Raw genomic sequence first — 16,630 nt, forward strand, 5'->3', positions numbered from 1 at the left:
AGAAGCTTTTTAGTTCTTCTTCACTTTCCGCCATAAGGGTGGTGTCATCTGTGTATGTGAGGTCATTGATATTTCTCCAGGCAATCTTGATTCCAGCTTGTGCTTTATCCACCCTGGCATTTCTCATGATATACTCTGCATACATGGTAAATAAGCAGGGTGACAATATACAAACTTGACGTACTCCTTTCCCGATTTGGAACCAGTCTGTTGTTCCATGTCCAGTTCTAGCTGTTGCTTCCTGACCTGCATACAGATTTCTCAGGAGGCAGGTCAGGTGGTCTGGTATTCTCATCTCTTTCAGAATTTTCCACAGTTTATTGTGATCCACACAGCCAAAGGCTTTGGCATAGTCAATAAAGCAGAAATAAATATTTTTCTAGAACTCTCTTGCTTTTCTGATGATCCAATGGATTTTGGCAATTTGATCTCTGATTCCTCTGCCTTTTCTAAATCCAGCTTGAACATCTGGAAGTTAACGGTTCATGTTCTGTTGAAGCCTGGCTTGGAGAATTTTGAGCATTCCTTTACTAGTGTGTGAGATGATGGCAATTTTGCAGTAGTTTGAACATTCTTTGGCATTTCCTTTCTTTGGGATTGGAACGAAAACTGACCTTTTCCAGTCCTGTGGCCGCTGCTGAGTTTTCCAGATTTGCTGGCATATTGACTGCAGCACTTTCACAGCATCATCTTTTAGGTTTTGAAATAGCTCAACTGGAATTTCATCACTTCCACTAGCTTTGTTCGTAGTGATGCTTTCTATGGCCCACTTGACCTCACATTCCAGGATGTCTGGCTCTAGGTGAGTGATCACACCATCGTGATTATCTGGGTTGTGAAGATCTTTTTTGTATAGTTCTTCTGTATATTCTTGACACCTCTTCTTAATATCTTCTGCTTCTGTTAGGTCCATACCATTTCTGTCCTTTATTGAACCCATCTTTGCATGAAATGTTCCGTTGGTATTTTTAATTTTCTTGAAGAGCTCTCTAGTCTTTCCCATTCTGTTGCTTTCCTCTACTTCTTTGCACTGAAAACTGAGGAAGGCTTTCTTATCTCTCCCTGCTATTCTTTGGAACTCTGCATTCAAATGAGTATATCTTTCCTTTTCTCCCTTGCCTTTCACGTCTTTTCTTTTCTCAGCTATTTGTAAGGCCTCCTCAGACAGCCATTTTGCCTTTTTGCATTTCTTTTTCTTGGGTATGATCTTGATCACTGCCTCCTGTACAATGTCATGAACCTCCGTCCATAGTTCATCAGGCACTCTGTCTATCAGATCTAGTCGCTTAAATCTATTTGTCACTTCTACTCTATACTCAAAAGGGATTTGATCTAGGTCATACCTGAATGGACTAGTGGTTTTCCCTACTTTCTTCAATTTAAGTCTGCATTTGGCAATAAATGATCTGAGCCACAGTCAGCTCCCGGTCTTGTTTTTGCTGACTGTATAGAGCTTCTCCCTCTTTGGCTACAAAGAATATAATCAATCTGATTTTGGTGTTGACCATCTGGTGATGTCCACGTGTAGAGTGTTTTCTTGTGTTGTTGGAAGAGGGTGTTTGCTATGACCAGTGCGTTCTCTTGGCAAACTCTGTTAGCCTTTCACCTGCTTCGCTTTGTACTCCAAGGCCAAATTTTCCTGTTACTCTAGGTATCTCTTGACTTCCTACTTTTGCATTCCAGTCCCCTATAATGAAGCGGACATCTTTTTTGGGTGTTAGTTCTAAAAGGTCTTGTAGGTCTTCAGAGAATCGTTCAACTTCAGCTTCTTCGGCATTACTGGTTGGGGCATAGACTTGGATTACTGTGATATTGAATGGTTTGCCTTGGAAACGAACAGAGATCATTCTATCGTTTTTGAGATTGCATCCAAGTACTGCACTTTGGACTCTTGTTGACCATGATGGCTACTCCATTTCTTCTAAGGGATTTTTGCCCACAGTAGTAGATATAATGGTCATCTGAGTTAAATTCACTCATTCCAGTCCATTTTAGTTCACTGATTCCTAAATGTTGATGTTTACTCTTGCCATTTCGTGTTTGACCACTTCCAGTTTGCCTTAATTCATGGACCTAACATTCCAGGTTCCTGTGCAGTATTGCTCTTTACAGCATCAGACTTTACTTCCATCACCTGTCACATCCGCAACTGGGTGTTGTTTTGCTTTGGCTCTGTCTCTTCATTCTTTCTGTTGTTATTCCTCCACTGACCTTCAGTAGCATATTGGGCACCCAGGGAAGTTCATCTTTCAGTGTCCTGTCTTTTTGCCTTTTCATGCTGCTCATGGGGTTTTCAAGACAAGAATACTGAAGTGGTTTGCCATTCCCGTCTCCAGTGGACCATGTTTTGTAAGAACTCTCCACCATGACCCATCTGTCTTGGGTGGCCCTACAGGGCATGGCTCATAGTTTCATTGAGTTAGACAAGGCTGTGGTCCATGTGATCAGTATGATTAGGTTTCTTTGATTGTGTTTTTCATTCTGTATGCCTTCTGATGGATAAGGATAAGAGGGTTTTCGAAGCTTCCTGATGGGAGAGACTAACTGAGGGGGAAACTGGGTTTGGTTCTGATGGGCAGGGCCGTGATAAGTAAAGCTTTAATTCAATTTTCTGTTGATGGGCGGGGCTTTGTTCCCTTGCTGTTGTTTGACCTGAGACCAAACTATGGTGGAGGTAATGAAGATAATGGCGACCTCCTTCAAAAGGTCCCATGCAGGCACTGCCACACTCAGTGCCTCCAACCCTGCCTGCTGACCCATGGCTCCACCAGAGACTCCTGGACACTCACAGGTAAGTCTGGGTCAGTCTCTTGTGGGGTCACTGCTCCTTTCTCCTGGGTCCTGGTGTGCACAAGTTTCTGTTTGTACCCTCCAACAGTCTGTTGGACAGCTGGAGGGTAGCTCTATGGTGGGATTAATGGTGACCTCCTCCAATTAACTCTTAATTGAGTTAAATACACTAAAAAAACTTTTTAGTACATATAACAAGTGGTTCTATAAACACTGGATGAAGATATAAACATAATCATGTAAGAAAATATAGCTTCTAAATAAAATAAAGATATTAAGAGACAAAATGTTTTTGTTTGTTATGATTTCATTTACCATAATACTTTCTTTTTTCCTGTAGGTTATGACTTTTGTTCTGAAAGACATAACTGCATGGAGAATTCTGTCTGCAGAAATCTGAATGACAGAGGTGTTTGTAGCTGTCGAGACGGTTTTAGGGCTCTTCGAGAAGACAATGCCTACTGTGAAGGTAATCCTTGTAATGAAGTGTAGCTTGGCTGTATAAATTTCCTAGAATTACCACATGCAAAATTTATTAATTTCCCAGGCTGTCAAATTGATAGGCCCATTAAAAGCAGTGAATTTAATTTGAAGCATATTAATCAGCTAAAAATAATTATCTTTCAAATTAAAGTTTTTCATCTTTCTGCTATGTCAGACTAATAAGTTAATATGGCTAGGTTTCTTGAATTAGGACAATACTTCCACTGTGAAATTGCCTTCTTTTTTTATAATTAGATATTCAGATAGTTCACATATTGACATGATTACTGTGGCTTGCGGTTAGGATTGTAGTCAGATTTTTGCAGGCAATGTTGTATAACAAAGACAGTCAATTAACAGGAAGATGAAGTGCCCACACCATTTTTGTTTTGCTGCTGTCCGTAATCTCAGTGGTTGTATTCATGCTCTGTGGTATTTAGTAAATAGCTCCAATGGAGTAAACAGTTTCCTAGTTATTTTAAATCCTTAACGAATATCTCAGGTAGTTTGTTGCCTCATTAAAGAGTCCAAATACAGTGAGAAGACCTGGGCGTCCACAAATACTGCAGCTTTGACTCTTTGTGAAGACCCTAGAATTAGAAGAGGTGTAGTAATATGTCACTTACGCGAGGCACATATTTGAATCATTCTCATTACTTGTGTGACTAGCTAGTGGGTCTTGCAGGTAAGAGCAGTGGTGTGGTGGTATTTGGGCACTTGGAAGCTTCTGGTCTTACCCTTTCCAAATGTCTAGAATCAGTGCCATCAGTCCCTAGAGATTATTTTTAGTTATATGATGATTTATTGGCCCTTGTTCAGTCAGTAAGTTGTGTCCGATTTTTTGTGGCTGCAGCTTGCTAGGCTTCCCTGTCCTTAACTGTCTCCTGGAGTTTGCTCAAACTCCCGTCCATTGAGTTGGTGATGTAATCCAACCATCTCATCCTTTGTCATTGCCTTCTCCTCCTGCCATCAATCTTTCCCAGCGTCAGGGTCTTTTCCAATGAGTTTAATTTCTGTTGTTGCTCTTAGTTTTCAATAGATTTTCTCTGCCTTAAAAATTGGTATTCACTTTTTAAATTGACCATTTCCCCTAGCATATTCCTTTAAATGCTTCTGATTCAGACCTAAAGAGACCATTCCATTTTTGCCAAAGCACAAAGACATGTAGTTTCCCTTCCCCATTCATATGCAGATTCATGTAAAATTCCTAATTTTGGAAGTTTTTACATTAAAAATGAATTTAAACATACTTATTAATGGGTTATTAATATTTGAGATCTCTGATATGTAATGCATTCCACTGATATTGTTAATATGTGTAATATGAAACCACATGATGTAAACTCATATGGTACCTCTTTTTTCTTAATCTTATAATTATTTATGTTTTGAGCTGCTTTTTTGTTCTTATTAAGTGTATTTACTCTTCTAATAAATATTTAGTGAGCACCTACTGTGTACCAAGCAGTTTTCTAGTCTCTGGGTGCCTAGAAAACGGTGAATAAGACTGATAAGGTAAATGTTGAATAAGACTGCTAAGTTCTCTGTGCTTAGGAGCTTATATTTGAGGGAGAAGAAAGAGAATAAGTAGGTAACTTCAAAGTAGAGAAGGCAATTTAAGATAGTAATAAGCAATAGGAAGAAAGTTAAACAGGATGATGTGATAGAAATTGGGGATTAATTTAGATGAGATGGTCAAGGAAAGCCTCTGGGTCCGGGGTCAGCAGGGGATTGCCAGTTTACTTGAGATTTGATGATAATGAAATAACACAGAAAGATCTGAAACAGGGCATTCCAACTAGAAGGAAAAGGAAGTAGACAGACCGTAAGTGGTAATAGCTTAGATGTTCTAGAAACAGAAAGCAGGATATGTAATGAAACAGATGAGTCAATTAAAATGCAGTTGAAGAATTAGGTAGGGGCCAGGCAATGTAGGGATGCTTGTAAGTATTTTAGATTCACCTAGGAGAGAAGTGATATGCACAGACTTGTATCAAAAAAAGATAGCTCTGACTGCATTGTGTTAGATGGACTGTGGGGTTAGATGTAGTTAGAAAAACAGAAGTGTTAACAGGAAGACCAGTTGGAAGGCTACTGTAGAAGTCTAAGCTTAGTTGCCTAAATTAAGCACAGTGGTTAAGATTCCATGCTTCTACTGCAGGAGGAGCAGGTTTAACCCTAGTTGGGGAACTAAGATCTCACATGCTGTGCTGCTAAATCACTTCAGTTGTGTCCGACTCTGTGAGACCCCATAGACGGCAGCCCACCAGGCTCCCCCGTCCCTGGGATTCTCCAGGCAAGAACACTGGAGTGGGTTGCCATTTCCTTCTCCAATGTATGAAAGTGAAAAGGGAAAGTGAAGTCGCTCAGTCGTTTCCGATTCTTAGCGACCGCATGGTCTGCAGCCTACCAGGCTCCTCCGTCCGTGGGATTTTCCAGGCAAGAGTACTGGAGTAGGGTGCCATTGCCTTCTCCTGTGAGGTGCAGCCAAAAAATTCTTAGGCTTCCCTGGTGGCTCAATCAGTAAAGAATCTGCCTGCAATGCGGGAGACCTGGGTTCAATCCCTTGATTGAGAAGATCATCTGGAGGAGGTCATGGCAACCCACTCCATATTCTTGCCTCGAGAATCCTCATGGACATAGGAGCCTGGTGGGCTACAGAGAGTCAGACCACAAAGAGTCAGACATGACTGAGCAACTTAGCACAAGAGAGATTAAAAGAAGGAGTATATTCATGTATATTTTGGAGGTAGAGCCAACAATACTTGCAGATAGTTTGCTATGGAGGAGAATTAAAGAGTGGTGAATGGGAGTCAAGGATTTTGAGCAACAAATGGATGATGTTGCCATTTACTGAGACAGGAAAGAACTCAAGGGAAGAAGCCAGAAGTTTTTATTAAATTATTTATCAATACAAGCTATTAAAAATTTAATTGTAAAGACTAGATCACTGATTTTATCTACATGTTTATCTGTAGCACAAAACAGCAGCTGTTTTCCATTCTGAGTGGATCATACTGAAAGATGGTTTGTAAACTTCCTCATGTTATTAATTTTTCATTTAAGGAAGTAACCTTCATAAGTTAAGAAAATGATGAAAAACTTGTTAGTTTATTATAGGGATCTTGAATTTTTTATACATGAATATTTCTATTACAGATTTTGTTATTCATGTTAACAGGTTCCTTAGTATTCTGATCAAATTTGATTTTCTTTGCACTTTGTTGTTGCTGAGAATTTTTTTTATTGAAACATAATTTACTTACATACTCTGTTAGTTTCAGATGTACAACATAGTAATTTGATGTTTTGATACATTATAAAATGATCGCCATCATAAATCTAGTTACCATCTGTCACAACACAAAGTTATTATAATATTATTGACTATATTACCTATGCTATACATTATATCCCAAGGCTTATTTATTTTATAACTAGAGGTTTGTACCTCTAAATATCCCTCATCTATTTCACTCATCCGCAAACCTGCTTCCCTTCTGACACCTACTCATTCTCTGTATATGTGAGTGTGTTTCTGTTTGGCTTTATTTGTTCATTTGTTTTCTTTTTTAAGATTTACTATATAAGTGAAATCATATAGTATTTCTGTTTCTTTGTCTGACTTATTTCGATTAGCATAATACCCTTTTGGCCCATCCATGTTCTCAGAAATGGAAAATCTCATTCTATTTTGTGGCAGAGTGATACTCCATTGTGTGTGTGTATATATATATACACACACACCACATTTTCTGTATCCTTTCATCTATTGATGAGCACATAGAATGCTTCTGTATCTCAGCTATCTTGAATAATGCTACAATGAACATAGGAGTACATATATCTTTTATAATTAGTGTTTTTGTGTTCTTTGAAAAAATACCCAAAAGTGGAGTCACTGGATTTTATGGTAGTTCTGTTTTTAATTTTTTGAGGAATCTCCATACTGTCATCCATATTAACTGTACCAATTTTGATTTCCACCAATGGTGCACACACTATTCCCTTTTATCCACACCCTCACAAACACTATATTTTGTCTTTTTGATGATAGCCATTTTAACAGGGATAACGTGATATCTCATTGTGTCTCTGACTTGCATTTCCCTGATGACTAGTGACATTGAACATCTTTTCATGTGTGTCTTGGTCATCTGTATGTCTTCTTTAGAAAAATATCTATTCTAATCTTTTGCCCATTTTAATAAGGTTATTAAATTTTTTGATGTTGTTACAAGTTTTTATATGTTTTGGATATTACCCCTCATTAGATATGTTATTTGCAACCATCTTTTCCCACTAAGTAGGCTCTTTGTTTTGTTGATTGTTTCCTTTGCTCTGCAAAATCTTTTTAGCTTGATGCACTCCCATTTCTATTTTTTTCATTTCCCATTCCCATTTCTGTTTTTGCTTTTCTTTCTCTTACATAAGGAGATAGATCCAGAAAATTTTGAAGACTAATGTCACAGAGTGTACTGTCTATGTTTTCTTCTGGGAGTTTTATGGTTTCAGGTATTTCATTTAAATCTTCAATCCATTTTGAGTTTGTTTGGTATATGGTGTGAGAAAGTACAATAAGTTCCCTACATATGGACAAGTTTCATTTCAAGAGCACGTTTATAAGTCGAACTTGTTCATAATTCTAGCATAGTTAGCCTAGGTACACAACTAACACAGTTAGCTGTATAGTACTGTACTGTAATAGGTTTATACTTCTCACACAAATAATACATAAAAAACAAACACAAAAAATAAAGAAAACATTTTTAATCTTACAGTGCAGTACCTTGAAAAGTACAGCAGCGGGGTACAACAGCTGTCATCAAATGAACAGGCAAGAAGAGTTACTGACTGGAAGAGGGAGAGGAGGTGAGACATGATAGAGCTGAAGGATCATCAGCAATACAAAACAGAGGGCAAGCTGCAATTTCACTCATGCCTGACATTGTTGGCACAGGTTCTGGTTCCTTGCTGGATTCAGTTCTATCTGTCCTCTTGAATAAATGATCCAGTGATGTCTAGGTAGTAGCTCTTTTTTTCTGATCGTAAGTACCATTGGATTGCATCATGAGTGGTTGCTCCAGCCTTCATGTACTTTTCTACATCTGGCCCTGTGCCTCAAAAACTAACAAGTGTCTCCTCAAATAAAGAAAATCTTGCCATTTCCTGCATTATGAGTCTCTCTTTGATTCTTCAGTTGCTTCTTCTTCCTCTTGTCATGCCACTCTCTCAATTATTTTCACTTTTGTTTCCATTGTTATCACTGGGTGCTTCTTAGCAGTAGCAGCTACATCACTGCTGTTTTATGCTTGCCTCTGGACATCCTGGGATTGAAATAAAAATATTGTACTACTGTATTCTATGCAGTACTGTATAGTAAAGTACACAAAAGCACAACCAGTTGTAGAGAATGCATGCATGTGACAATGTATACCAAACACAAGAACTAAAAACATGATTGGACATATGAGCGCACATTTGCATCTTTGAAAGCTTGCAACTTGAAGGTTCGTATGTAGGGGATTTACTATTGTCTGGTTGATTCTTCAGCATGTAGCTCTCCAGTTTTCCCAGCAACATGTACTGAAGAGGCTATCTTTCCTTTTTCTATATTCTTGCCTCCTTACTCATAGATAAATTGACCATATAAGTATGGTTTTATTTCTGGGCTTCTCTTTTGTTCCATTGATCTAGTGTTTGCTTTGTGCTTTGTTTGTTCTTTCTCTGGTTCTTTTAGGTATAAGGTTAGGTTGTTTATTTGAGATTTTTCTTATTTCCTAGGGTAAGCTTGGGTTGCTATAACTTCCCTCTTAGAACTGCTTTTGCTGGGTCCATAGATTTTGAACTGTTATATTTCTACTTTTATTTGTCTCTAGGCATTTTTTTTAATTTCCTTGTTTTAATTTTTTTTTTTTAGCCTTCATGAGCTTGTGTATTTTCCAGTTTTTTTCTTGTTGATTTCTAATCTCAGACCCTTTGGTTGGAAAAGTTGCTTGATATGGTTTTAGTCTTCTTAAATTTAATCTGAAACTTGTTTAGTGGCCTCCTGTGTGGACATTAAGTAATGTCCTTCTTGTTTATTGTTATAGTCCTTGTTTTAAAGTCTTATTTTGCCTTGTCAAAGTACTGCTACCTAAGCTTTGTGTTTCTGTTTGCATGGAATACTTTTCTACCCCTTCACTTTCAGTCTGTGCGTGACTTTAAATCTGAAGTGAGTCTTATTGCTGTGCATGACTTTAAATCTGAAGTGAGTCTTATTGGCATTCATATATATGAGTCTTACTTTTTTATGCATTCAGCCACTCTATGACTTTTGATTGACGCACTTAGGGCATTTGCATTTAATGTTATTTTAATAAGTATATACTTATTGACATTTTGTTAATTGTTTTCCAGCTATTTTTGTTGTTCTTTTTTGTTCTACTTTTGCCCTCTTTCCTTGTGATTTGATGACTATCTTTAGTGTTATCTTTGGATTCTTTCTTTTTGAATGTGTCTATCTATTATAGATTTTTGATTTATGGTTTTAATGAGATTTAAATATAACAGTATATATGTATGTATGTATATATATATATATAATTTTAAGTTGATCTCTTAAGCATGAACACATTTTAAGAACACTTCACTTTTACTCTTTGCACCCTGTTTAATGTTTTTTGACATTGCCTTTTGCATCTTTTTGTTTTCTCTATCCTTTAAGTACTTTAGTGGCTATAGATTGTTTTACTATTTTTCGTCTTTTAACCTTTATATTAAATTTATCAGTGGTGATAAACTGCCTTTATTGTATATTTGCCTTTACTAAAGAGACTTTTTAAAAATAATTAATGTATTTCTAGTTGTGTGATCTTTTCTGCTTAGGGTAGTCTTTTTAACATTTCTTGTAAAGCCAATTTAGTGGTGTTGAGGCATTTTTAGCTTTTGCTTGATAGCCTTGCTAAGTAGAGTGATCTTGGTTGTAGATTTCTTCTCTTCATCAGTTTGAATATATTGTGCCATTCCCTTGTGGCCTGCATAGTTTCTGCTGGAAAGTCAGCATATGCTCTTATGGAAGTTCCTTTATTTGTAACTAGTAGCTTATTGCTGTTAAGTTTCTCTCTTTATCTGTAACTTTTGCCATTGTACTTATAAAGTGTCTTTTTGTGGACCTCTTTGAGTTTATCTTGTTTGGGACTCCACAACCCCTAAATTGCAAATGTTAGTACACTTGATGTTGTCCTAGAATTCTCTTAAACTATTCTCAATTTTTTAAAAAGTTCTTTCTCTTTAGTTTGTGTAATTTCCTCTACTCTGTCTTCCAGTTCACTGATCTATTCCTCTGCATCATCTAATATACTGTATATACCTACATTCATTCTAATATATTTTTTATTTCAGTTATTGTACTCTTCAGTTCCTCTTCATATTCTCTAGCTCTTTGCTAACCTTTTAACTGGGTTCATCCATTCTTCTCCTGAGTTCATTGATCATCTTTATAATCATTACCTTGAACTCTTTCTGGGTAGACAGTTATCTCCATTTCATATAGTTCTTCTGGGGTTTTGTCTTATTCCTTTGGAATATGTTCATTTGTTTCCTCATTTTGCCTAATTCTGTGTGTTTATTTCTAAGTATTAGGTAGGTCAGTTATGTTTCCTGATCTTGTAGAAGTGGCCTTATATTGGAGATATCCTATGGGTCCCAGCAGCACACTCCACTCTGGTCACCAGAGCTATCTATTCTAGGAATGCCCTCCTATGTGGATTGTCTTGGGCATTTTGTTGTGACAAAGCAACAGCTGTTGGCACACTCTTCGGCAAAGCTAGCCCCCTGCCCAGTCAGCTACTAGTTCCTGCCCTATGCCAAGGCTGCTTGCCACTGTTGGACAGGGGTGAGTCCTGGCACGGCTGGAATGCAGGAGCTGGGGATCTTAGGGCTGGTTCCCCCTGCTCGGTGGGCTTCCTCCCATTATGGCTGCCTGTGGGGCCAGGGGTATCCCATTAAGGATATTTCTAACTCACTAGAGAAGTAGCTTTTAAAATTTTTTATGCAACTGTGAATTTTGTCTATCAGCTTGTCTTATAGAGTCCTTGTTCTCTAAGAAATTAGATTTGTCATTATATACACAAATAAACATGTGATAAGTTTTAAGTAAAATAAGTTTTATTTGCTTAATCTGAACGACTGAACTGAATTGAACTGTGGTATTGTTTTAATAATATAACTAATTGAGATTATTTATTCTTACTATATTTTTCTTGATCAGGGTTAAAATAGCACTGTTAAAATTTGTTCATTTATTCATTTGACAAATATTTATTGAATACTTATTTTGTCCCAGTCTAGCCTAGAGGTGAAGCAGTAAATAGGGAGCACCTACTGATATTCTCTCAGGCAAGGAAGATCATTGCACCAAACAGTATTTAATTATATATGTGGCAAGTGGCCTGAAAGAAAAATAAGTTAACAGGGTTTCTGATCTGGGTGGGTGGTCATGCTTGAATAAAAGTTTTTCTCTGATGTGTGAAGATGAAGTAAAAATCAGCTATGTACATAAGTAAGTGGGAAAGAGGGGGGATCACCATGGCTAAAGGCCTTAAGGTAAAAAGAAGTAGTTTGTAATAAATGAAGGGAGGCATAGAACAGGAAGAGGCCTGATGAGGTTAAAGATGGGAAGCAGGCCCTTGAAGGGCACAGTAAAGACTACAGGTTTTGTGCTACGAACAAGGGAGAGTCAAGGAAAAGTTTTAGGCAGAGGAAAGCCCTGATCACAGTGGTGTTTTAGATAAGTACTTCTGCTTCAGGCTGAATGAGGGTAAGATTGGATGTGGGAAACCAGTGGATGGAAGACAGCAGGGGCTTGTAGTAAAAATGGAGATGGAGATGTGGGTGTATTTGAGTGTTTGTGAGGTAAAGCCAGTCCTGTTAATTAACTGGTGATAGAAGATAATGAGTAGAGAGGTTTCAAGGTTGCTACTCAGATTTCTGGCCTGAAAACAGGCAAGTGTTAGTGCTCCTGACTTAGGGAACAGATTTGGTAGAAAGATCATCATGTCAGGTTATGGTGCCTGGGGACAAGAGAGTACCAGTTGAATTATGCTTCAGTGTGGAGTTCAGAGAAGTTTAAATTGTACATAGCATTTGGGATTTTTTGGCATATAAATGGTAGTTGAAGAAATGGATGGAATTACCTAGAGAGTTTTGAAAAACCCCAGTATTTGAGCATTTTATAAAGAAGATTTGGTGATGAAGACAGAAAATTTTCATGGCTGAAAATGAGGGAGAGAAGAAGAGGTGGGGTCACAGAAACCAAGGAAAAAGAGAGTATTTCAATAAAGTAGAATGTTCTGAGAGATTGAGAAGGGTGAAGACTGAACACTGTCCTTTGTGCTGAACTTTATGGATGCTCCTGAGGACATCAGCCATGAAGATTTTGGTGCAATGGTGATGGAAAAAGCCGGTTTGGAGTATCTTCAATATTGCATATTGGGAAAAATGGATATGATGAAGGAAGAGAATGTGTTCCAGATGTTTGCTTATGAAAGAAAGAAGAAAGAGAGAGCAATAGTGTAACAGGCAGTGGGGCTAAGGAAGGGTGTTCCTTTCCCACCCTGCTTTTTCCTTTTCTGTACTGTCTACCCCAACCCCCAGTGTCTCAGCCATGAAGATGATGTACTGTGCTTAGCTTCCTGGTCGTGTGTGACTCTTTGTGGACTATAGCCCACCAGGCTCCTCTGTCCAAGGGGATTCTCCAAGCAAGAATACTGGAGTGGGTTGCCACACCCTCCTTCAGGGAATCTTCCCAACCCAGGGATTGAATCCAGGTCTCCCATATTGCAGGTGAATTCTTTACCATCTGAGCCACCAGGGAAGCCCAAGAATACTGGATTGGGTAGCCTATCCCTTCTCCAGGGTTACTTCCTGACCCAGGAATTGAACTGGGGTTTCCTGCATTGCAGACAGATTCTTTACCACCTGAGCTACCAGGGAAGCTTCCTGTTTTTGAAAGAGTTTTGCAATTCCTTAGATATTTATAAACATGGCTTAAATTAAGATTTTATGACTAGATGGCTTGTCTATCTTTTATATATTAAAGATCTAAAATATCTGAGAGCATATTGCTCTATTTTATATTTCTTATGAACCATACGTTTATCATATTTCTCTTTTAAAAATTATTTATCCATTTTCATCCATTCAGTGTCCTTCATTCCTTGTAGAGTAAAGTAGTATCAAGGACTACTTTAGGACCATCTTGGCATTCAATTTTAGATATGGTTTTCAGAAGTCATTTATTTGGTAAGTTTCTCTCTTCAGTGTATAATTAGTGCCAGGGATTATAGCTTTGTCAGCCCAATAGTGCATTATGATGAAGAAGCTTATTTTTGTTTCCCAAACCCCTTAAATTTGCTGGCATTGTTGCTATCCAAGCTTTTGGCATTATGCTAGGAACAGAAAAACACTTCTGCATAGATGAGTCATGTATATAGCTGCATATCATATATATTTACCAAAATTGGCAATTGATGCCATATTATGAAAGGAAGTTTGTGAAACATTTCTTCAAATTGATGAAAATATGGAAAATCTGAACCCTCTAAAAGAATAATCCCTTGCTGATGGGCCAGTTTTTCTCATATTCATCTTGTCTCTTTCATTCTGACTCCTCCTGCCAGATATAATTTTTTTTTTAAATTCATGTCACCTTCTATTTAGTCATTTTGTCTCTAGTGTCTCTCTCTCATACCCAGCCAGGACCACTAAGGCTTACAAAACCCATTTCTTCTACTTGAGAGCCCATGGTGCCTTCTCATTGCTCAACACATCAAGCCCTAACTCCTTTGCTAGGATATCCAAGCTTTCTGTTGCCTGGTCCTACATAGCTCTTTATCCATTAATCCATGGCAAGTCACTTCCACTATTTTCATCTTTTTCCTTGCTCATGATGTTTTATCTGTGTTATGGGTTGACTTGTGCCTCTCAAAAATTCCTATGTTAAAGTCCTAACCTGTAGTACCTCATAATGAGAACTTATTTGGACACAGGGCTGTTGCAAATGTGACTAGTTTAGATGAAGTCATACTGGAAAGTTGTGGGACCCTACTCCAATTTGACTGTTGTCCTTATAAAGTGAAGAAATTTTGGCATGGACACACAGGAAGACTGTCATATGAACATACAGGCAGACATTGGTTGATGCACCTACAAGCCAAAGAGCACCAAAGATTTCCAGAAAAGTACCAGAAGCAAGGTGAGGGGCATGGAGCAAATTGTCCTTCTCAACCCTAAGAAAGAACCAAACCTCTGACATCTTGATTTTGGAATGTTGGGCTATAAAATTATGAGACAATAAATCTCTGCCACTTAATCTACCTGTTTGTGATGCTTTATTATACTAGCCCTAGAAAACTAATACAATATGACAGACACACCTGTTTCTTTTTGGTCTAATTTAATTGTTCTAGAGTGCTTAATTTTTATTTTTTCTTTGGATGAATTATGTGCACATGGATTTAATTTCTCAATCTATTTTTTATTTTATCTGACTAAAGAATTAATACCTTGTTCTTAACTGATTTATATCCAGCTGTCCAGTTGTAATATACTTTATTATATGCCATGTTAATTGTCAAGGGATTCATACATTCATACATCATTCATTCATACATGTGCGTTTGTATATATTTCTACCTTCCATAAGTGTTTTGTGATCACAGACACAAATATTTTTCTTGAATTCTTGAATTCTCTAAAACTTCTAAATAGAGACAGACGATTTAGAGTTTAAGAAATATTTGTTTATTGGTGGTTTGAAATACTTGGGTATGCTGAACAGATGGGCACCTTTAAAAGGCGCGTACATGCTAAGTCCCTTCAGTAGTGTCCGACTCTTTGAGACCCTACAGACTGTAGCCTGCCAGGCTCTTCTGTCCATGGGATTGTCCAGACAAGAATTCTGGAATGGGTTACCATGTTCTCCAGGGGATCTTCCTGACCCAGGGATCAAACCCACATCTCTTATGGTCTCCTGCACTGGCAGGTGGTTCTTTACCACTAGCGCCACTTGGGAAGCCCCACCTTTAGGCTACCTTACCACTAAAGAATTATTCAAGAAAAGTATTGAACTTATTAACAGTATAAAGAAGTCTAATTGTCTTGTAGACTTTTTATAGCTAGAATTGATTCAGTTGTTTTTAATTGTTATGTATTTTCCTTTAAGAATTATTTTGAGTAGTGCAAGGAAAGGAATGGCATGCATACTTGAAGGACCACAAATTCCAGAAAATTTCCCATATCTACCATTGCTTTTACTGAATATTCTGTTTTCACCTATGATTTGAATACTAGCTATAATTTGCAAGCCAATGGACTTGAACATAAAATGTTTGCCATGCAGAAGTTGCTTAAATAAATGACTTGACTTAAATGAACATGAAGATTGGAATCTTAATAAACATTTGGTTAGCATTTGCTATGTGCCAGTCATGGCACACCTCAAACATAAACTATTATAATTAGATATCCAGTTCAAATACCTGTTTTTTTTTTTAACCTGTCACATCAAAAGAAACACTGTCTCCTCTCACCCTATTTCCATCTTTTTAATTCATTCTACCTTTTCTACTTTCTTTTAATTGTGCATGTCAGTGTACTGTATAGCCCATGTACAAAGTAATGTGAGCATAAATCTTAAATGAAAGCATGCAATTTCTCTATATTTTCTCTGTTGTCTTCTTTTTTCTTCTTATATTATTTGTCAGTAGGAAAAATATAAAAAACAAAAAGAACAACTAAAAAAAACAAAAAAACAAAAACAACAACCATATTGTTGTTCAGAGACATTTAGAAAGCTTTCCATATACAGCAATTTATTTCATCTAGCAGTCCTATGATGCAAAGATTATTATAATCTCCTGTTTTGTGGTTGAGAAAACTGAAGATCTTGGAAATAAAATGATTTTCCCCCAGATAAGTTATTTAGATAGCAAACAGTAAGCCTAGGGTCCAAATTCATGTCACCTATCTTCAAATTCAGTGTTCTTAAACTTTTACTACTTTTGAGTTACTTATTAGATACCTAATCTAATTGTTATTTTTATGGTAAGAATACCATAAAGATATTTTCTGCAGAAAGTCCCCCCCTTTTTTTTTTTTTTTAAAGCAGTTAACTGGCTTTAAAAATTGAAAGTTTCTGAACAGGAAAAAATCTTAGTCCATCTGAAAAGCAGCTTGTTGGCATTAGAGAAACTAATAATCCACACCAGAAGCCAACAGGAGAACTGTTTCATTCCTTCCTGCCCTACCCCTCCCTCCCTCTCTCTCTTACTCTGTCTTCCCTACTCCCTCCCTCCCTCCCTTTCCCTCCTTCCTT

At 37.4% G+C, this 16,630-nt stretch overlaps 1 protein-coding gene across 12 annotated transcripts in view; it reads left to right on the forward strand.

Moving 5' to 3' along the window:
* Positions 1 to 16,630, forward strand: part of NELL2 (neural EGFL like 2) — a 457,071-nt gene that overhangs the window by 256,404 nt on the left and 184,037 nt on the right. For all 12 annotated transcript variants that reach the window (XM_081593579.1, XM_081593571.1, XM_081593572.1 and 9 more), the window contains one exon: positions 3,131 to 3,259. In XM_081593579.1, the coding sequence (XP_081449705.1) occupies positions 3,131 to 3,259 (129 nt within the window). The remainder of the gene's footprint in view (positions 1 to 3,130; positions 3,260 to 16,630) is intronic.

Source organism: Giraffa tippelskirchi, chromosome 4 (genome assembly GCF_054371585.1).
Source record: "Giraffa tippelskirchi isolate mGirTip1 chromosome 4, T2T-mGirTip1v1.2.pri, whole genome shotgun sequence".
Classification (NCBI taxonomy): domain Eukaryota; kingdom Metazoa; phylum Chordata; class Mammalia; order Artiodactyla; family Giraffidae; genus Giraffa; species Giraffa tippelskirchi.